Source organism: Halichoerus grypus, chromosome 3, assembly GCF_964656455.1.
Source record: "Halichoerus grypus chromosome 3, mHalGry1.hap1.1, whole genome shotgun sequence".
NCBI lineage: Eukaryota > Metazoa > Chordata > Mammalia > Carnivora > Phocidae > Halichoerus > Halichoerus grypus.
The window spans coordinates 65,874,959-65,897,334 of record NC_135714.1 but is presented as its reverse complement, the minus strand read 5'-3'; the positions used below and the strand labels follow the sequence as shown (position 1 = coordinate 65,897,334).

Below are 22,376 nucleotides of genomic sequence, written 5' to 3'. Positions count from 1 at the left end.
AGAAAATAATAAAATTTTGATTACTATCTCATACTATGTGCAAAAATAAAATTCCAGATGTTTTAAAGATCCATGTTTAAGGGGTGCCTGGGTGGCCTAGTCGGCTAAACACCTGCCTTCAGCTCAGGTCATGATCCCAGGGTCCTGGGATTGAGCCCCAAGTCTTGCTCCCTGCTCCTGCCTTTTCTTGCTATTTCTGTTGCTATCTGTCTCTCTCAAATAAATAAATAAAATCTTAAAAAAAAAATCCATGTTTAAGGAGCAGAATTTAAAAATTTTAGGAAACAATATGAGTATCTTTATAACCTGGGGAGAGGAAGGAGTTCTTCTTTTAACATATTTTTATTCCCTTATTCATTATCTATTCAAACGTTTGGCAACTATTTTTTTTTTTAGAGAGAGAGCTTGCATGCCAGTTGGGGGGGAGGGGCAAAGGGAGAGGGAAAGAGAGAACCTTAAGCAGGCTCCAAGCCCAGCAGTCTGACGTGGGGTTCGACTTCACAATCCTGAGATCATGACCTCAGCTGAAATCAAGAGTCAGATGCTTAACCGACTGAGCCACCCAGGTGCCCCATATTATTTAGTTTAAACTAAAAAGTAGACATGTGGCTTAAAAATTATACCAATAAAGGGGTGCCTAGCTGGCTTAGGCAGAAGAGCATGGAACTCTTGATCTCAGGGGGGTGAGTTTGAGCCCCACGTTGAGTGTAGAGATTACTTAAATAGATAAATAAACTTAAAATTATGCCAATAAGGCAAACGTGAACAACAAAAACATGGCAAAGAGGATATATTTTTGCTTCTAGTTTGAGTACTCCATCTGCCATATTTAGAGATAAATAGTAATTGTAATCTGATCTGACTTTTAATCACAAATTACTATCATTAAAATACATTATTGTTAATATTTTTCTTAATCAGAGAGGAACAGCTTTCATCTTCTTAAAAAACCAAATTAGCTAATATTTTATTTCATCTTCATCCCATTCTTTTAATTTCTATTTTTCTGTGTGCTTTATTAAAATGTTATTATAGAAGAATATATAATATAGATATATATATTTAAATGCATTCTCAAGAATATTTTACAAATAAGTATGCATGATCAAAAAACTTTACAGATCATTGTCTTAGAAATAGTTTTGCAGGGTGCCTGGGTAGCTCAGACAGTTGGGTGTCTGACTTCCGTTGACTCAGTCATTATCTTGGGGTCCCTAAGATCTAGCAGGGTCAGGCCCTGCCATCAGTGGCCAATTTGCTTGTCCCTTCGTCTGCCCCTCCCCTGTGCGCGTATGCTCTCCCTCTCTCTCAAATAAATAAAATCTAAAAAAAAAAATGGTTTTGCAAAAGTGTACCAAGAGACATGAATGAGAGTGTTCAAGGCAGTATTGTTCATAATAAAGTTGGAATCTACATTAATATTTATTAAAAGGAGAAAAGATAAGTACACTGTTTACTTAAATAGTAATGATATGCTGTCAGAAATTAAATTGATAAATTAGAGCTAAGTGTGTCCAAATGAATATATTTCATAAACATAATGTTGAACTAAAAACTCAGGTTTTAGTTCATTATATGTACATTATAAAGTCACAAATATAAAGTTAAAAATGCAAACCAAGAATGTAGATACATATGTACCTACAGATATATACCAGAGGAATCAAAGCATGCATACAAATGATTCATACAAATTCATGAGAGTGGTTCTTCTGGTGCGGGAATGGAATGGGCTTGGGAAAGGTACACAGAGAAGTTATTCATATGTCTTTTAAAAACAAAGGCCCCTATCAAATATGGCAAAATATTAGGTCAGATAAAGTAGGCTGATGATTACAAGGGCATTAGATGTATTATTCTGAAAACTTTTTCATATGCTTGAAATAAATTTTCATAAGAAAATAGTTTTGATTCCCAACTATGGCCTCTGACCATGTAGTATTTAAATACTATAACATGCTTCCTTTTCTTAAAAAAAATTTTATTTAAGTAATCTCTACACCCAAAATGGGGCTCAAACTCACGACCCTGAGATCAAGAGACATATGCTCTTCCGACTGAGCCAGCAGGTGCCCCTGTACATGCTTCCTAATACAACAGAATGAGTTAATATTGATTGTGGAATTTTAGAACTGCCATTTCAAAATGCTTTGTAAGAATGTAATGTCAGTTCTCCACCGTTTGGCTGTTACGCTTTATCCATCTATTGTGACACTTAACCCACACTTAATATTGCAGTTGTTTATATAAATCTGTTTTCTGCAGTAGATTAAACTGTGGCAAACATCTTATATTCTTTTATTCCTGAAGATGACCAACATATTATTTTGTACATAATAGGCCCCTGAAGAACACTTTTTAATAAATATTGAATGAATCTAAATGGCTTGGACAGTATTATCTGAGCTCTTGTGTTATAACTTTCATAAAATACAAATGCAATCTTAGACAATCATTTACTTTATTGATTCTCCTTTGTAGATAATATAAACTGATGTGACCTTATCTTTTTTCTGCTATAAAAATGATGTAAAGGATTGCTTTGCTCAAATAAATAGTATTAATTTAACTAAGGCTGAGGGCTTGTTTGCTAGAGTTGTATGTAACTATTCATCATTATATTCTTAATTCTTCATATAGAGCCTGGTAGACAATAGGTCCTCAAAAGATATTTGTTGAATAAATCAATAAATAAAAGTTGCAGGGATGGCAGAGATGAGAGAGTGATAAACTCAGTCTGGGCAATGGGGAGATGATCCTTGAGTTGGGTTTTGATGAGTGAGTAGAAGTTTTCGAGGGCAAGGAAAAAGAGAGGGAACAGCATGTTTAAAGGTGTGAAATAACGCAGCACGTATTTTGGAGGCCTACAAATAGTTCGGTATTTTTTGAGATTTATAAATCTTAAGATTGTGATCTCTTGGCAATATGACTAGAAATATAGTCCAAAGAAAGCTCATTATGTTAGGGGGGTTGGACTCTACCCTGTGTGGACAAAGGTGAGCCATGGGAGGGTTTAAGGAGGCTATATATAGATAAGGGTGCCTGGGTGGCTCAGTCCCTTAAGCACCCAATTCTTGATTTTGGCTCAGATCATTATCTCATGGTTGTGAGATCGAACCCTGTGTCAGGCTCTGTGCTCAGTCGGGAGTCTGCTTGAGACTTCTCTCCCTCTGCCCCTTCCCCTGCTCTCTTGTGTGCTCTCTCTCTCTAAAAATAAATACAGACATCTTAAAAAAAAATAGAGAAGGCTATATATAATACTCCTAATTGCATTTTACTTTATCTTATTAAATTTTTTTAAATTATTGAAGCATAGTTGGCATGCGATGTCATATTAGTTTCAGGTGTACAACATGGTGATTCTACAATTGTGTACATTATTCAGTGCTCACCATGATAAGTGTAGCCACTATCAATCAGCATACAACATCATCACATTGACTATATTCCCTATGTTGTACTTTTCATCTCTGTGATTTTTTTTTAGAGGGAGGGAGGGGAAGGAGCAAGGGGGAGAGAGAAAGAGAGAATCTTTTTATTTTTTTATTTTTCTTTAAAGATTTTATTTATTCATTTGAGAGAGAATGAGATAGAGAGAGAGCATGAGAGGGGGGAGGGTCAGAGGGAGAAGCAGAGTCCCCGCTGAGCAGGGAGCCCGATGCGGGACTCGATCCCGGGACTCCAGGATCATGACCTGAGCCGAAGGCAGTCGCTTAACCAACTGAGCCACCCAGGCACCCGAGAGAGAGAATCTTAAGCAGGCTCCACCTCACAACCCTAAGATCATGACCGAGCCAAAATCAAGAGTCGGTTGCTTAACGAACTGTCCACCCAGGCACCCCTCTGTGATTTATTTTATAAATGGTAGTTTGTACCTCTTATGCCCTTCACTTATTTTATTTTAAGATCTTATTTATTTATTTATTTGAGAGAAATAGAGAGAGAGAGCAGGGAGAGGAACAGAGGGGGAGGAACAAAGAGGGGGAAAGAATCTCAAGCAGACTCTGCACTAAGCATGAGCCCTACGTGGGGCTTGATTTCACGACCCTGAGATCAAGACCTGAGCCAAAACCAACAGTGGGTTGCTTTAACCAACTGAGCCACCCAGGTGCCCCTCCCCCTCACCTATTTTGTCTGCTCTTCCCAAACCCTCCCCTCTGGCAACGACCAGTTTGTTCTTTGCATTTATGAGTCTGTTTCTGTTTTGTTTGTTTGTTCATTTGTTTTATTTTTTAGATTCCACATATAAGCTATAGTAATCAAAACAGAATGGTATTGGCACAAAAATAGACACATGGATCAATGGAACAGGATAGAGCGCCCAGAAATAAACCCATGCTTATATGGTCAATTAATCTATGACAAAGGAGGCATGAATATACAATGGGGAAAGGACAGTCTCCAATAAACAGTGTTGGGAAAATTAGCTATATTCAAAAGAATGAAATTGAACCACTGTCTTACACCATGCACTCAAAATGGATTAAAGACCTAAATGTGAGACCTGAAACCATAAAACTCCTAAAAAAAAAATGGGAAATAATTTCTTGGATATTGGCTTTAGCAACCTATTTATGGATATGTCTCCTTAGGCAAGGAAAACAAAAGCAAACATAAACTATTGGGACTATGCCAAAGTAAAAAAACTTTGCATAGGAAAGGAAACCATGATACTTGCATTTTTAAAGAATAGTCTAGTTTCAGTGTGGAGGATGACTAGAGTAGACTAGAACTAAAAATAGGGAGAACAATTAAATAGAGGGAAGACAATAGTTAGACAAGAAATAATAGAGTGTGGTGTGACATAGTGAGTGGTACTGGAATGAGCAGAAGGTGGAATTTAGCCATTCTGTGGAATATTATCCAGCAATGAAAAGGAATAAAATACTAACACACACAACAACATGAATATCAAAAAATTATTATAAGTCAAGAAGTCAGACACAATATGTATTGTATAATTTTATTTATATGAAATTCTAGAAAAGGCAACTCTATAGTGACAGAAAACAGATCAGTTGTAGGCTGGGGTCAGGGTAGGGGAAGTCAACTGCAAAGGACAGTAGGAAGATTTTAAGATGAAAGAGCTACTCTATAACTTAATTGTGGTTACACAATTGTACACAAGTACCACAATTCATCAAACTCTATACTTAAAGTGGGTGAATATTATTTTACGTAAATAATATCTTAATAAGTTGTTTCTAAAAGTGAAAAAACAAGGCCAAGAACAAAAAAGATTTAGGAGGTAGAATCAGTAGAACTTGGTGAGTAAAAAGTATGTGCATATTTTGTTTTACATGGTGGCTGTGTTTCTAGAAAAGATTTGTAAAAATAAAATTTAAAATGCTCTAAGGTGGTCTAAGGTAATTAACTATTCAAACCTTACTGATTGCTTTAAAAATATTTTCTAATAGAGAGTTTTGAACATATACAAAAGTTGACAGAATGGTATAATGAACCCCTATATACTCAACATCCAGGTTTTTTTAAAAAAGATTTTATTTATTTATTTGAAAGAGAGAGAGCACAAGCTGGAGGGGGTGCTGAGAGAGAGGGAGAAGCAGACTCCCTGCTGAGCAGGGAGCCCAACTCCGGGTTCTATCCCAGGACCCCAGGATCATGACCTGAGCCAAAGGCAGACGCTCAACTCACTGAGCCACCCAGGCACACTCAACATCCAGTTTTAACAGTTATCAATTTATGGCCAATTTTGTTTCATTTATACCCCATTCTACTCCTGAACTATTCTGAAGCTAATCTCAGACATTATATAAATTCACTCAAAATATTTTAATATGTATCTCTAATAAGTAATGACTCTTTAAAGCATAACTATAATACCACTATCATAACTAGAAATTAGTAATACTCCTTAAGGTCATCTAATATCCAGTCAGAGTTCAAATACCTAATTATCTCATGAAGTTGCAAATTTTCATTTTTATAGTTTGAGTCAAATTCCAAATAAGGGCCACACATTGCAATTGATACACCTTCTAAACCCATGTTTTGGTAAGTTCTCCCTCTTTTTTTTTTTTCCCTTGCAATTTATTTGTTGACTAACCTGTCTGTTTCTTAATGTAAGAAATATATCTGTTATGCAAATAACCACCTACTACTTTAATGGACTTTTAATTTTCATTGTTTTATAATTTAAAAAAATACTTTAGTTGCATTCCAATAATTTTTTGATAAAGCTATAGTTTGGCAACATAGGATTATCTCACAGTATCCTGGTATGTATTTGCTTTTGGCCATTTGTTTTGAGCACTATTTAGATATCAAGACAGGTTAGCATTACTTACAGTTGTTTGGAGGTCATTGGTTCTATCAGTGAAGATATTCAATCTGTTTTCGCTTTCCAAAATTTCATCAATATTTTGGGACATAATCTTTTTTACATCAGTTACTTGACTCCTCAGTGTAGATATTGAGCTATCATCTTGATTTTTATTGTATTTCATCTATATAGAAGTGAAATATAATACAAATATTTTCTATAATTAAAATCTATTACAATATATTGTACAAATTGAACAAAAGTGTCAAAGGTACATTTCACTTGTTTTTCAGCATAAGGAATCAACTAAGCTTCAGATTGTCCCACCTTAATCTTGCTAAGAAAAGGTGGGGGGGATGGAGGGGAGAGTGATATTTCAATGTATTCAATCAGTGGTGGAAGTCTTTTTTTTTTTTTAAGTTGTTTATTTATAGATTTATATAGATTTTTAAAGAGAAGTTTTAGGGTCACAGTAAAATTGAGTGGAAAGTACAGAGTCCTCACATACCCTTATCCCCTCCACCCCCTGACTCCCCAGCTCCCTATCAACATCCCACACTAGAGTGGTACATTGGCTACCATGGATGACCCTCCGTTGATGTATCATTATCACCCAAAGTGCATAGTTTACTTTACGGTTCACTGTTGGTGCTGTACATTCCCTTGGTTTGGACAAATGTATAATGACATGTATTCACCATTACAGTAGCATACAGAACAGTTTCACTGCCCTTAAAATCCTCTGTGCTCCACCTATTCATGCCTCCCTTCTCCCTAAGCCCTAGTAGCAATTGGTCTTTTTACTGTCACCATGGCTTTGTCTTTTCCAGAATGTCATATAGTTGGAATCAAGTAGCCTTTTCATATTGGCTTTTTTCACTTAGTAATATGCATTTAAGATTCCCCCATATCTTTTCATGGCTTGCTTGCTCATTTCTTTTTAGTGTTGAATGACAGTCAATTGTTTGGATGTACCACAGTTTATCCATTTACCTATGGAAAGACATCTTGGTTGCTTCCATGCTTCGGCAATTATCAATAAAGCTGCTATAACACTTGTATGCAGGTTTTTGTGTGGACATAATTTTTCAACTTCTGTGAATACCAAGGGTGTGATTGCTGCATTGTATGTTAAGAGTATGGTTAGTTTTGTAAGAAACTGTCAAACTGTCTTCCAAAGTGACTGTTCCGTTTTGCATTCCCATCAGCAGTGAATATGAGTTCCTATTGCCCCACCTCCTTGTCAGTATTAGGTGTTGTCAGTGTGAATTTTGGCCTTTCTAATAGGTATGTAGGGGGTATCTTATTGCTGTTTTAATTTGCAATTCCCTAATGATGTATGATCATCTTTTCGTGTTTATTTGCCACCTTCTTTGCTCTTCTTTGGTGAGGCATCTATTCAGGTCAGTGGCCCATTTATTTTAAAGACTTTATTTTTTTAAGTAATCTCTACATCCAACATGGGGCTCAAACCTACAACCCCAAGATCAAGAGTCGTGTGCTCTACTGACTGAGCCAGCCAGGTGCCCGTTTGGCCCATTTTTTGATCAGATTGTTTATCATTGAATTGTTGAGTTTTCAGAGTTCTTTGTGTATTTTGGATAACCAATGTGTCTTTTGCAAATATTTTCTCCCGGTCTGTAGTTTTATCAGATGTGTCTTTTGCAAATATTTTTTTCCAGTCCATGGCTTGTCTTCTCATTCTCTTGACAGTTTTTTGATCCAGTCTGACAATCTCTGTCTCTTAATTGCTATATTTAGACCATTAACTTTTAAAATGATTATTGATATAGTTGGACTAATATCTACCATATTTGTTACTGTTTTCCATTCATTGTTCTTGGCCTTTGTTCCTATTTTTGTCTTCTACTTTATCCATATTAACAAAAATGATCTCTACAATAGAGTGTTATATTAAAAAAGTAAGCTGCAGCTGCAGAACAATAGCAAATAATAACTTATTGAACACTTAATATGTGCCAGGTACTGTTTTAAGCACTTCACACATATTAACTCTTTTGATTCCCAAGCCACCATTTTCTAAAGAAGAAAACTGAGGGGTCCCTGACTGGTGCAGTTGCTAGAGTGCTTGACTCTTGATCTCAGGGTCTTGAGTTCAAGCTCCATGTTGGGTGTGGAGCCTACTTAAAATTAAAAAAGAAAAAAAGAAAAGAAAACTGAGACTGAAAGTAATAAGGTACCCAAATTGTTACACAACAAGGACAGACTCAAGCTCCAGAGATTAAGCCTTTACCCACTGCATTAATGACCTCAGTTTTGCGAATTTAAAAGGTATGTATAAACTTATGTTACATATATTATAAACATACATGCATATAAAATGTATATTCACATATATTTATTTATATGCATATTTATATATAAATAATTCTGGGAGGTTATGCACTAGGTTGTCTGTTAAGAGTGCTCACTTCAGGGGTTTGATTGAGATTGTAGGAGATATTCATATTTTGCTTTATATATTTTGTGTTATTTTACTTTATTAATGAGCATTAGTTTTTAAATAAAAATAATATTAAAACCCCCTGCTCTTTGGCAATTGATCAAATCCACCTTTAAAAAAAAATAAGATCTTTTTTTTTTTTTAAGATTTTATTTATTTATTTGAGAGGTTGAGCAAGCGAGAGAGAGAGAGAGAGCACGAGTGGGAGGAAGGGCATAGGGAGAGAGAGAAGCAGACTCCCTCCTGGGCAGCAGCCCGCCACAGGGCTCAATCTCGGGACCCTGGGATCATGACCTGAGCCCAAGGCAGACACTCAACTGGCTGAACCACCCGGGCGCCCCTCAAATCCATCTTAAACAGAACTCTGATCTTGCTGGTTATTGGACCATGCAATTTACAATTGATGTTCTGTGAGGAGCTCACTAGGTAAATGTAGAAAAGAAGAGGTTGCTAGTTGAATTGTGTCCCTCCAAAAAGATATGTTCAATTCCTAACGCCAGATAGTTGTGAATGTGACCTTACCTGGAAATAAGGTCTTTGCAGATATAATCAAGTTAAGATCAATGGTTAATTTTTTATTTTTCTTTTCCTTTTTTTCTCTTTCTCTCCTTTTAAAAAATGCTTAATCTTTTTTAACCTAAGGGAATCATTTAAGTTTTGTTAAGATAATGTATTCATAGTCCATTCATTGGTGTTAAGCTTCTACACACACACACACACACACACACACACACACACAACACGTATTTAAATTTCTCAAAACTATTTTTATTTTGTTAACTAGTGTATAAGAAATTCAATAACTTTTATAAAATTTTCTACAGATTTAATGCTCACCAGGTTAGCTTATAAATGTTAAACAGAAATTTCTTTGATGTCAGATGTGTTAACTGCTTAAAATGTGCATATTTTCATACGGTAACTAGTTTTCAGGGAGCTATGTCAATAATATATTTTGGCTGTGTTGAATATGCAGAATTCTTCACAAGAAAATTTATGAATTTAATATAAAAACATCTATCCTTAATTATTTTTCAGGCATTGTGGTGGACACACCCTATGGTGACCCCCCAATGCATCACATTCTTGAAACAAACCCCCAAGTATGACTTGCTTCTAATTAATAACAAAGGTGATGGGATGTCACTCTTGTGATTATGTCACATTATATAAAATTTAGTAAACTGGGGGAGCCAGGGTGGCTCAGTTGTTAAGCATCTGCCTTCGGCTCAGGTCATGATCTCAGGGTCCTGGGATCGAGGCCCGCATCGGGCTCCCTGCTGGGCGGGAAGCCTGCTTCTCCCTCTCCCACTCCCCCTGCTTGTGTTCCCTCTCTTGCTGTGTCTCTCTCTGTCAAATAAATAAATAAAATCTTAGAAAAAAAAAGAACGGAAATTTATAAAAAAAAAAATTTAGTAAACTGGAGTAGAGAGATTCCTCTGCTGGCCTTGAGAAGCAAGCAGCCATATTGAGGATGGCAAAGTGGCAAGGAACTATTTTCAGTCTCTAGGATTTGAGGTTGTCCCCTGGCCAACAGCCAACAAAAAGCTGCATCCCTGGAACAGCTATAAGGAAATGAATCCTGCAACAGGTTCTAAATGAGCCTGGAAGCCGAATCTTCCCGAGCTTCCAGATGAGAACATAGGCTGGCCTACGACACTCACCGCAGCTTTGTGAGACCTAAGAAGAGAACCTGTTAAGTGGGGCCTGGATTCCTGACCCACACAAACTATGAGACGATAAGTGTGTGCTGTTTTAGGCTGCTAATTTGTAGGATTTGTTAGATACATAATAGAAAACTAAAGCAGGTATACCTTAAAATATTCCATATTTTATTATGGAAAAGTTCAAACATATACAAATGCAAAGTGAATAATATAATCAATCCTTAAGTACTCATCACTTAGTATCAACACATAGCCAATCTTGTTTCATCTGTACTACTACTGATTACCCTTTCCCCAAATGCATTATTTCAAAGCAAATCCCAGACATTATATTATTTTAATCTGTAAATGCCTTAGTTTGTATCTCTAAAAGATATGGCCTCATTTTTCTTAAAAATGAAACCACAACATCATTATCACATCTACAAAAATTCCTTAACATCATCAAACATCCAGTGTGTGTACAAATTTATCAAAAACAAATCATAGTTGGTTTTTTTTTTAACATTTATTTTATTGATCCAGGAACCAAAGTCCACATTTAGTTGATATGTGTAAGTCTCTTTTAATCTATGAGTTCTCCTTAACTTTTCCCCTGTTGCAATTTATTTGTTGAAGAAATTGGATTATTTGTCTTGTAGATTTTCTCATATTCTGGATTTTGCTGATTGCATTGCTGTGGTATCATTTAATTGGTCACTGATCTCTCTATTTCCTGCAAACTGGTAGTTAGATATAAAGGTTTGGTCATATTCAGGTTTGATGTTTTGGGCAAGTATACTTCAGATGTGTGCTGTATACTACTCATTGTGTAACAGTAGGAAACATAACTAATGATTGATCATCTCCTTATTGTGACCTTAGGAATAATCAATGGGTTTAGGTGTTTTGAGCCCCTTTCATCTGTTATGAAGTTCCTCACAGCTTTTCACCTAATTTTTTCAGTCATTGATGATGACTGCTTAGATACATTATTTCATCAGGGATTATAAAATAGTGAAATTTATCACCTCTTCTTTGTTTATTAGCTGGAATACTTCTATAAAGACCAAAAAAACATTTTCTCTATCAACTACTTGTTTTCTTTGAGGTACAGTTCATATGGGAAAGTCAGAATAAATGGTTGAGTCTTTTCTTTATTTATTGGTTTTTGGAGTGTTGAGGTGGATCCTTAGTATCTTCCAGATTGACTGATGAGGGATTATTTTGTCTTTGATAGTATCTAGGAACTCATGGAATTTAACATATTTGATGCGTTACAATCCACTGCAGTTATTATTCTTTTCGATGTTCAAGTTACTCCATTACTGACCAGTGTTAGCCTCTTTAAGTTGGCTCCTGAAGTCTTTTGCCATGAGCACAGTGAACTTTGATAGCTTCCTTGTTTCTGGCATGACAAAATGTTTCTGGCTTCTATGTTTCCTGCCTGATATCTGCAATCAGGCCCGGTTCGTTTTAGTGTAAAATGGTATTTAGAGACTATAATCTAGATGCTAAGGGGGCACACTGCTTGTGGGTTGCTCATTATTTCTAAAGTTTTTCAGTAGATAGGCTAGGAAATACTTTTTTTTTTTTTAAGAGAAAATATATCATGTAATATATTTTTGATGAAAAAATTTTTGGGGTGCCTGGCTGGCTCAGTCAGTGGAGCATGTAACTCTTGATCTCAGGGGGTCATGAATTTGAGCCCCACATTGGGTGTAGAGATTACTTAAAAAAAAATCTTTAAAAAAAAGAAAAAATTTCAATATTTAAGTTTCAATTAAAAATTTCACAATATGATTTTCTCTTAAAAATATTTAATTTTCAATTAAAAGTTAGGATTATAAGGTTTTACTTAATTCTTTGACCTTATATTTGCAACTCTTGCTGAAAATCTTGATGCCTAATGACATTAACTTTCTTACTCAAAGTAATATATCTATATAAACCAATTTTAGAATAGCAACACCAATGTTATCACTAACAATGTGACACTTGAAAATAAATACTTTAAGATTTATTTTTAGTTCTTTTGTCATTAGGGTATAATCTCACTAGGAATATACAATCAGATTATTGTGTTTTAAAGTCACTTGAAAGAAATTTTCACTGTCTTTCAAGTCATCAACTCAATACACAATTAGGTTCTTGTTTTTTTTTTCTTTTGAGTTTTAGGGATTACTTTTTAAAATTAAAAAAATTATTATGGTAAGATATACATAACAAAGTTTATAATTATAATGATTTTTAACTTAATAGTTCAGTGGCATTAAGTATATTCACAATGTTGGGCAATTATCACCACCACCATCTCCAGAACATCTTCCCAAACTGAAACTCTATACTATTAAACACTAATTCCTCCTCATCCCTTTTCCCCAGGCTCTGGCAACAACCCTTCTACTTTTTGTCTTTATAACTCTGACTACTTAGGTATTTCATATACGTGGAATCACACAGTATTTGTCCTCTTCTGACTGTCTTATTTCACTCTATGGACAATTTTTTAAATATTTAATTTTATAATTTTATATAATTTTATTTTTTATTTTATAATTATGTAAAATATTTACATTGTTCCAAAGTCAAATCTGCAAAACAAGTTTCATTCAGAGAGGCCTAGTTTCTATTCCTGTCCCCTATCCCTATATAGGCAACCATTAAAATGTTTTTGGTTTATCCTTTTCTTGCTCCCACCCCCCCTTGTTTTTTACTATAAGCGAACAAATATGTGTATTTGTATTTATTCCCTCTTTCTTAAATGGTTGCAAATAAGAATGGTAAACAATAGTATACCATACATACTTTATCTATCTTGCTTTATTCTCTTATCTGTATATCAAGAATATCATTCTTTATCATTATATAAAAATAGAAGTTCTCTGTTCTCACTCATCTTTTAAGCTCTTATCTCCTAATTCCATACTGTTTTGTCAGCTGTAATACAATGTTTAGGAGTATAGTTGAAGGTTACATACCATATACTTTCCTAATACTTGTTGAAAATCTGCAGCAACTGCATTTGAAGGAGAAAAATGTTCTTGCGACATCAAAGGATTTCTCAGAAAAGTATCACTAACCTGGGGACATTAATGGAAATATTTAACCTATTTAGATAATTTCAACTGGAGAATTACAGAGTTCATTTGAAGCAAAGTCTGGCAGAAATGTGAAATAAAAGAATATTCTATTTCCACACTATTTCTAGCTTTTTGGTGGCAGGGTGTCCTTTCCAATCAAAGATGCAGTATGTAGGACAACTGTGCTTGCCCGTTCTTCTCCACTGCTGTAGTACAGATCACAATCTCATACAGTGAGACCGCAAATAGCACTTTGAGTCTTTGGTATGTCTGAGGACTTGAGGGGAAGAGCAGATGCTCACCTCTGGCGGACAGAGAGAGATGGGATTCCATGATATTTTCTAAATAAGTGTTTTTCATTTTGCCCTCTTCCTCCTCCCTTCAAAATCCATTCAACAATGACGAAACAATCCCAACTGAATGTCATGGTACTATCTTTCAAACCCTTATTTTATTTTTTTCTTTTTCCAAACCCTTATGGTTGTTAGAGGACATTTCAAAGTCTCAAGAAGGAATTCTTGCAATTGTTTGTACTCAATATTGTATTCCCCAGAAATAGTGGTAAAATGTATGTGGTTAGCAATTTGGTATCTGGTTTTGGAAAGGTGGTAAAGTTCGGATGTTTTGTCATAGTAGCAGAGAGGGAGAAAAATTAGAGTATAGTCACTTAAATTGCTAACAGTGTTTAGCGTCTAGACTCTAGCACTTATCAAGGTGTATCTGAAGAGTGAATTTCAATATTAGTCCTTATAATCCTTGATTCTATATGTGGTTACAGTTTGAGTTGTGTTAAGTAAGACAGTACACTAACAAATATATGCATGATTCATGAATATGACTGAAAATAACTGTTAGTCACTATAGTATTGCTGACTGATTTTTCCATTAATATTTTTTACTTATTTATTTATTTAAGAAAAGATCTATTTACTTATTTTAGAGAGAGCATGCACAAATGGGGGGGAGGGGCAGAGAGAGAATCCCAAGAAGACTCCCCACTGAGCAAGGGAGCCTGAGGTGGGGCTTGATCCCATGACCCTGAGATCATGACCTGAGCCAAAATCAGGAATTGGATGCTTAACTGACTGAGCCACCCAGGCACCCCTATTTGTAAATTAAATACACATGCTATTGAAATGGTATACTAAATATTAGTAAAGTTTAATTTCTCTCTTATTTTTAAAGAACAAGATAAATACTGAGAGAGAGTCTAATAGATCTGTGTGGGTAGTCTTTGCAGACCTTGCTTTAGGGTCTGGAGAAGTGTGGAAACAGGGCAGATGAAGGATAGGGGTAAGAAATCTCTGAAGGTCAAAAAAAAAAAAAGAAATCTCTGAAGGTCATTAAGGCTCTGTTTTATAGACAAATGAGTGATCTGCTTTCAGTTAGTGACACAACTACGAACACACTATAAAATAGAGACCTCATAATTTCAATAAGTGAAAAGGTCCTTAAAGTAGTATAAGAAATTACTTACATTTTTAAGAAATGCAGATGGTGTTATGGTATCCAAGGCATTGTCTGTGGCACATAGGTAAGTGATTCCATCAATAAAGAGAGTATGGTAGACAAAGCTTTGAAAAGAATACATTCATTTACATGATAACATTGAAGAAATTAAGTACCCTCACAGAGAATCTACTTTTTTTTTCAAGCTCTCAGTAGTAGTATACAAGCTGTATAGATAACTTTTTATAATGAGAATTAGAAATCTTTCATATATGTGAAAAATTAAATTATGTTAAATAAAGACTATAAAATTAGAATATGTATTTAAAACTTCATCAATAAAAATGAAATACAATAAAGAGAAAACTCTATCCATCTATTTATCTATCTATATTTAAAATGGCTTTGAGGGGCGCCTGGGTGGCTCAGTCGTTAAGCGTCTGCCTTCGGCTCAGGTCATGATCCCAGGGTCCTGGGATCGAGCCCCGCGTCGGGCTCCCTGCTCAGTGGAAAGCCTGCTTCTCCCTCTCCCACTCCCCCTGCTTGTGTTCCCTCTCTCGCTGTGTCTCTCTCTGTCAAATAAATAAATAAAATCTTAAAAAAAAAAAAATAAAATGGCTTTGATAGGGGCACCTGGGTGGCTCAGTCAGTTAAGTGTCTGCCTCCAGCTCTGGTCATGATCCCGGGGTCCTGGGATTGAGCCCCATGACGGGTTCCCTGCTTGGCAGGGAGTCTGCTTCTCCCTCTGCCCCGGCCCCCCACTTGTGCTCTCTCTCTCTCAAATAAATAAATAAAATCTTTAAAAAATGGCTTTGATAGATAATTACTCATTCCAAGACTGAATAAAGATTCTCATCAAATAGAAAATGCTATGTTCACTGATTTTTACTATCCTTATATCTTTAGGTAGACATATTTAATTTTGGTACTTCTTGGCTTTCTAGTATGATAGATTAGAATTTAAAAGTTGTAAACTGCCAATACTAAATATTCTGAGGAACAGGATGAACTGGGGAGGGGGAAATTAAACTCCCCTATAGTATGTGAAAGTGTATCTTAGCTGACCTTTTGTGCCTTCTCAGAGTCACATGTTAGGAAGCTAGAAGATTCTTGGAAAGTGCCTCCATCTTTACTGCACAACAATCCAGAAAATTTAAAAATATGGCAAAAAAAACCACAGTTGCTTGTTGCCTAGACTTTTAATCTAGTCATTCTGAACACTCTATATCCAAATGGTTAGCAGGCAATAGACCTGGTCAAATGCTAAATTGGATATACACAAAAATGACAAATCTCAGAAACAGGGAGAAAAGATAATCCCAGAGGCAGAAAATTTAAAGTATGTGCCCGCCCTTTCCATGTAAATCCTTCATATCATATGAATACATTATGCTACAAATATTTTTAATGATGATATTGATACACATAATCTCTACTTGAAAATATTTTTATTTTGGGAGGAGTCTTTGTTGAAAAAGAGTTGCTAATTCTATCATCTCTCTGAAAGGTATATATGTGATTTGAAGTAAATTGATATTGGATGTGAGGAAAGAAATATTTTAAATTTATGCTTAGTATGTTATTAGTGAGTAACATTCAGAAACCATCTTTAAAAGTTAGAAAACTTGAATACCCGATGTCCAGGATACACTGTAATTAACAAAGGCAAGATGAGGAAAACTGTGTATGAGGTACTACCATTTATCTATCATTCTCATACGCTCCCTGAAGGGAAATGCACATATATGCATGTGTCTCTTACAGAAAAGAAAAGAAAAGAGAAGAAAAAGAAAATGACAAACTGAAAACTTTGTCAAAATGGTTATCTGTCTATGGGGGAAGGGAGAACAGTGTGGAGAGGAAAGGAATGAAAATCAGACTTCTTTTTTTGGGGGGGGGAATTAGACTTCTTAAAAAAAGTTGTTTTCTCATTTTGACTTTGGAACCACATGCATGTTTTGCATAATTATAAAAGCTATTAAATCAAACTCTAAGAGAGAAATTCTTGAAAATTAAAAAAAAATGACAAAAATGAACCTCACTTTGTATGGAGGAACCCAGACAAGAGATGATGGTGGCGTGGTTCCCATGGTAGGGCTGGAGGCGGTCGGATTCTGGATATTTGGAAGGGAAGGCAACAGGATTTGCTGATGGATTGGGTTTGGATGTCAAAGAGACAAAAGTCGAGGATCACAAAGGTTTCAGGCCTGAGGAACTGGAAAAGTGATATGTGCAAGACTGTAGGGGGTGCTTGGTTTTGGACATAAGTTTGAGTTCCCCATCAGACATCCAACAGAGATGCAGAATAGGCAGTTGGATATATGAATCAGGAATTCAGGAAGAGATCTTCAAAAGATTCAAATTAGAATGCATAATATAGGAAAGCAAATAGTAGATGAGAAAAGAATCTCCTTTTGAAATCATGCTGGCTAATAAGTGAGAACAAAACTAGAATATCACCATTTTGCACTCCCCAGTCAATAAATGGCTCTAGGGTATCGGCAAGGAATAGCACTGGCTGCTAGCATGTCAAAAGGAGACAGAAGTAGACACATGTACCATCTGATGGAAAAAAACACCTATAGTCTTGTGGAAGGGATCCAGCCTGTGGATCCTGCTGCATGAAACATGGTGAACTGCATTCTGCAGTCAGCAAAACCAGAGAGTGGGAAACTATACTCTACAGGTTCTTCAATGATAAACTGTAAGGAAAGGAAAGGGATGGAGGGGGAAAATATAGATTAAAGAGATGTAAAAGACACTGAAAGAAAAAAACTGCGTGGGATTAGGCTCTTGTGTCTGAGGTTGCGTATTTAGGTGCTGAGGCAGTGAAGGCCCAGGGTAAGTGACTGCTATAGGGGCTGGAATGGTGGGGAAGAGGGATGAAGCTTGTGGATGGGACAGGACGCATGGTGGGGCGTTTCGGGGATGGCTGGCAGGATTCCATATTTTTGGCTTAGGTGGTAGCTGCAGTTGGTGGGGAGGTTTCCTTGTAAAGCTTCATAAAGCTATACTTTCACTTGATGTGGTTTTTGTATTTTGTTTTATTCTACAATATAAAGGTTAAAACAAACCTGCTCTTAAAAAGAAAAATGATGAGTCTAGAAGTAATAGATGCTCTTATTTCCCACCTGTTCTTTTACTAACAAAATGGTGTCAAGACTGGTGTAGGCCATACCATGTAGTGTCCCAAGTACAGCTTAGAGTGGTCCTATTAAAGATTTTTCAAGTGGAAGTTTCCTTTTTCATTAATGAAATATTTTGGGTATACTAAAGAAGTTTGGAGAATAAGATAACAAGAATACTTCAGACCTACCATCTGGGTAAAATGTTACAGATACAATTCATGTCCCATGGCTACCCTTTCCCAACTTCATTTTTTCTCCCTTCCCTTTGCAGAGGTAACCACTATCTTGAATTTGGTGTTAATTATTCTCATTTGATCTTACCTTTTACATATGGAAGTTCTCCTTTTTGAGGGTTCAACTGAGAGTACGTGCAACTAACCTTGTTTTCCTTCATGTCATTACTATTGTTAAAAAACAAGCAGTCTTTTATGAGAATAGACCTTACCTTCCCATCTGCATTATGGTCTTTGGCTCAGCTCTAAGAAGCACTAGTTTAAGCACTGTTGCCGCTGCTTCCTAAAAATAAATTACCAGCATTTACTTTGTGGAACACTGTAGTGTCTTTACTTAATCCTCTCCCTAAATTTACCAATGGTCTGAATGGTTTATTAAAGAGCAAGTGTTCACTAGGAGAACTAATGGGTAGTTAGTCAATGTGTGGTAAGAGGTAAGTTATGAAATAAGTCATTTGAATCTGAAGAAAAATATGAAAATTACACAAATATACATATACTTGTGTGTATACTTATATGTGTGCAAATCCAGGTTGCACTAATCAGTCTTATTCTTAGAGTCACATCTTACATCTGGCTTTAAGGCTGGGAAGCACTATCTAATCAAACATCTTTTCAGTGACTTCTAGTCACTGAAACTATACCTAAAAATGTTGATGGATTAAAAGTACTCAGCCTTTGGGGCGCCTGGGTGGCTCACGGTTGAGTGTCCAACTCTTGATTTCGGTTCAGGTCATGATCTCAGGGTCACGAGATTGAGCTTTGTGCTGAGCGGTGCGAGTCGGGGTTCCATGCTCAGCGGGGAGTCTGCTTGAGATTTTCTCTCTCCCTTGGTCCCTCCCCTATGTGTGCTCTCTCTCTCTCTAAAATAAAAATAAATCTTAAAAAAAAAGCATTCAGCCCTTATTCTCTGAATATCCTAAGCTTTCTCTTTTTCTTTCTTACTTTCTTTCTCTTTCTTTCTTTTTCATTCTTCATTTTGATTAAGATAACAATTTTTATTCAATATTATTCACTGATTTCTTTCTATGAAACAAATAATTGTCAAGGTCTCTTATTTCTGTTTCTTGTAAGGCTCATCCTCTGGGGAAAAATGTGCAAGGTGTTGACGATTATTCAGAATATCTTAAATATGGTTAATTGTATGGAGTCCTATTAATTTACTTTAGAAGTGTGAAAGGAACCTGAAAGTTACCTAGGAAGACTTGAATAGCCATATTCCTTTTTTTTTTTTTTTTTAAGATTTATTTATTTATTTGAGAGAGAGCAAGAGAGCGAGAGGGAGCGAGCACATGTGTTTGGGGGTGGGTGAAGGGGCAGGGGGAGAGAATCTGAAGCAGATGCCCCACTGAGCACGAGCCCCACGTGGGGCTTGATCTCACAACCCATGAGATTTGATCTCCCTCTCCTTCCTTCTCTGAGAGAGAGTGAGAGCGGAGAGAGATAGAGAAAGCGCATGAGCGGGGAGGGGCAGAGGAAGAGGAGAAAGAATCTGAAGCACACTCTGCATTGAGTGTGGAGCCCGAGGCAGGACTCGATCCCACAACCTCTAGACCTGAGCCGGAACCAAGTCAGACGCTTCCCAATAGCCTACATATGCTGAAAGTCTTCCCTGTTCTGAAAAATGAGACCCCTTCCTGCACCATGCTTCTTCAGCTTTCACCCCATCTCACTCCCTTTCTAAATTCTTAGAATGTCTAACTTCACTCTCCTGACTTCCTCATCTCCCATTCAGTTGGCCTCAAGCAATCTGGTTTCTGCCTCTACCACTTCTTCCAAACTGCTACCTGTAAGGTCACCAATCATCCTTTTTTTCTTTTTTTTTTTTTAAGATTTTAATTTATTTTATTTGAGAGAGAGAGAGTATGAGCAAGACAGAGAGCAGGAGCAGGTGGGAGACGGAGAGGGAGAAGCAGACTCCCCACTGAGCAGGGAGCCCGATGTGGGGCTCGATCCCAGGACCCCAAGATCATAACCTGAGGCGAAGGCAGAGCCACCCAGGTACCCCCACCAATCTTCTAATTGTAGAGTCCAATGAGCACCTTTTAGATCTTGTTCAACTTCTTTGGGGCATGAAACATTCTCGTAACTTTCTTCTCTTGGCTTTCAGGACACCACTGCTCTCATTTGGGGTCCCACTTCTCTAACCTGCTCCTAAACAGTGTTCTGCCTTTTGGTCCTCTTCTCTCCTCACTCTCATACTTTTCTTTTCTACCCTCTTCTACTGGCTTCAACTGTTAGCCATGACCCTCTGAGTGCTACCTATTGGTCCTACCTATTGGACATTTTGTTGACTTAAATCTTTTGGGAATAAGGTGGAGGAAGAAAGACACAGATTGGCCACTTCCAAGAGGCAGCAAAATTCAACCTGTCCCAAACTATACTCTCCTCCCTTGCATTCCCTCTGACTTCCTCCCTCACAGTCCTGCTCCTCCATCTGTAGTTTCAATCTGGTTTAATGCCACCTAAGAAAAAAATTGACAAATTATCATGTCGTACACCTTAAATTTATACACCGTCATATGTGAATTATGTCTTAATAATTCTGGGGAAACAAGATTGAAAAAAAATTGAGAATCATTCTGGGCATGACCCAGTTCCCTTAGTTTTACAATCTCTTTAGGATCTGACCCCTCCTTTCCATCTGCACCCTCACTGCCCTTTGCTCACACCCTTCAATCTCCTACAGAATCTACAACAATGCCATCCTAACTGGTTCTCTCTCCTCCAATTCACCTTCCATATTATAACCAAACCAAGTTTTCCAAAGATGAATCGGATCCTGCTATTCCTCTATTTAATTGCTCTCCAGTTTCCCTACAATAAGAAAACAAACAGTATAGGACTCTTCATTAATTATCCTCTGTCCGCTTTCTTGACCTAATCTTTAGCCCTACATACTGTGACTCTGTGTTCTAGCCACACTGAGGTTCTTGGGGTTCCCCAAACACACTGAGCTGTTCCATCTGAGTGGAGTCCCCATTTCTCTTTCCTGTCTCAGGCTAAGACTAACTCTTATAAGGCTTCCAAGCCAACCACCCTAATGTCACCTCTGCTGTGGTCAGCAAGCAGCCACCATCCTGAATGCTACAGGAGCACTCTCAACGTATCTCCACTGGAAGGCGTTTACACTGTAGGACAAACTGTATACAGCCCTTGGTCATAAAGAGACAACGAGCTCATCAAGGGGCAGCTGCAGGTCCCGTCTTTTCTTCATTGCTGCATCCCCTACACCTTTACCCCGGGATGATGCAACTAACACATGTTCAATAAATGTGTGCTGAACTGAAAGTCATTTCTCCTCAGGGGAGTTAAAATATTTAAGGATCTCCTCCAAAGGGGTCGCGTGCACCACCAACCCTAACCCCTAGGCGGCGCACGTGCGGCCCCGCGGTCGGGATTCACCCGCTCGCAGGCTTCGCGGCTCACAGAAGCTAGCCTCTCGCGGGGCGGGGCCTCTCGCCCCCGCGGCCTGCTCCCGACCGCCCGGCGGCGCCGCGTCCTGAGGGGCGGGCCCGGCAGGCGCCACCGTTGAAGAGGCGGGGCCTGCCGAGGTCGGGGTCAGGACCCCGGGGTACCTGATAGGAGCCGCCGGTCAGGGCCAGCTCCGCTAGGACCGCTCGGCCATTAGCAATACAGCTGTAGGTGATCGTCATGGTGGGCGGGCCAGTGAAGGAAAGGCTTCGGCCGGACTTAACCGCCTGGGACAGCCTCGGGGCAATGGCTGGCGCCGGGCTCTGGGCGGTGCTTGCGCAGGCGCGAGGAGCGATTGATTGGCAGGGAGGGAGGCGGGGCCATCCCTGGCTTGGACTGAGCCTATGATGAGACCGGGCGGGGTTTCGGGAAAAACTGGCTTTGGGTGAGTGAAACCTTTCTCCTTCCTGGTTATTCTTAAAATCCATCGCTAGTTGAATGCCTGCATAAAATGTGCTATGTTCAGCCTTAAAAAGGAAGAAAATTCTGACACATGCTAGACCATGGATGAACCTAGAAGACTTTATGCTAAGTGAATAAGCCAGTCATAAAAGAGCAAATATTATATGATTACACTTACATGAGGTACGTAGAGTAGTCAGATTTATAGAGACAA

General features: G+C 37.6%; 1 protein-coding gene across 3 annotated transcripts in view; it reads right to left on the bottom strand.

Annotated features, from left to right (window-relative positions):
• The window catches only part of LOC118520160 (uncharacterized), a 33,695-nt gene extending 11,621 nt beyond the window's left edge, over positions 1-22,074 (bottom strand). Inside the window, exons 1-4 of one of the 3 annotated variants that reach the window (XM_078068831.1) lie at positions 21,865-22,074; positions 18,499-18,569; positions 14,954-15,050; positions 6,309-6,467 (exon numbers count right to left, since the gene is read on the bottom strand). In XM_078068831.1, coding sequence (XP_077924957.1) covers positions 6,309-6,467; positions 14,954-15,050; positions 18,499-18,569; positions 21,865-21,942 — 405 coding nt within the window. In that variant the 5' untranslated portion in view covers positions 21,943-22,074. The remainder of the gene's footprint in view (positions 1-6,308; positions 6,468-14,953; positions 15,051-18,498; positions 18,570-21,864) is intronic. The other 2 variants (XR_013446398.1, XM_078068832.1) reach the window with 2 other exon arrangements.
• Between the last annotated feature and the right edge of the window lie 302 nt (positions 22,075-22,376).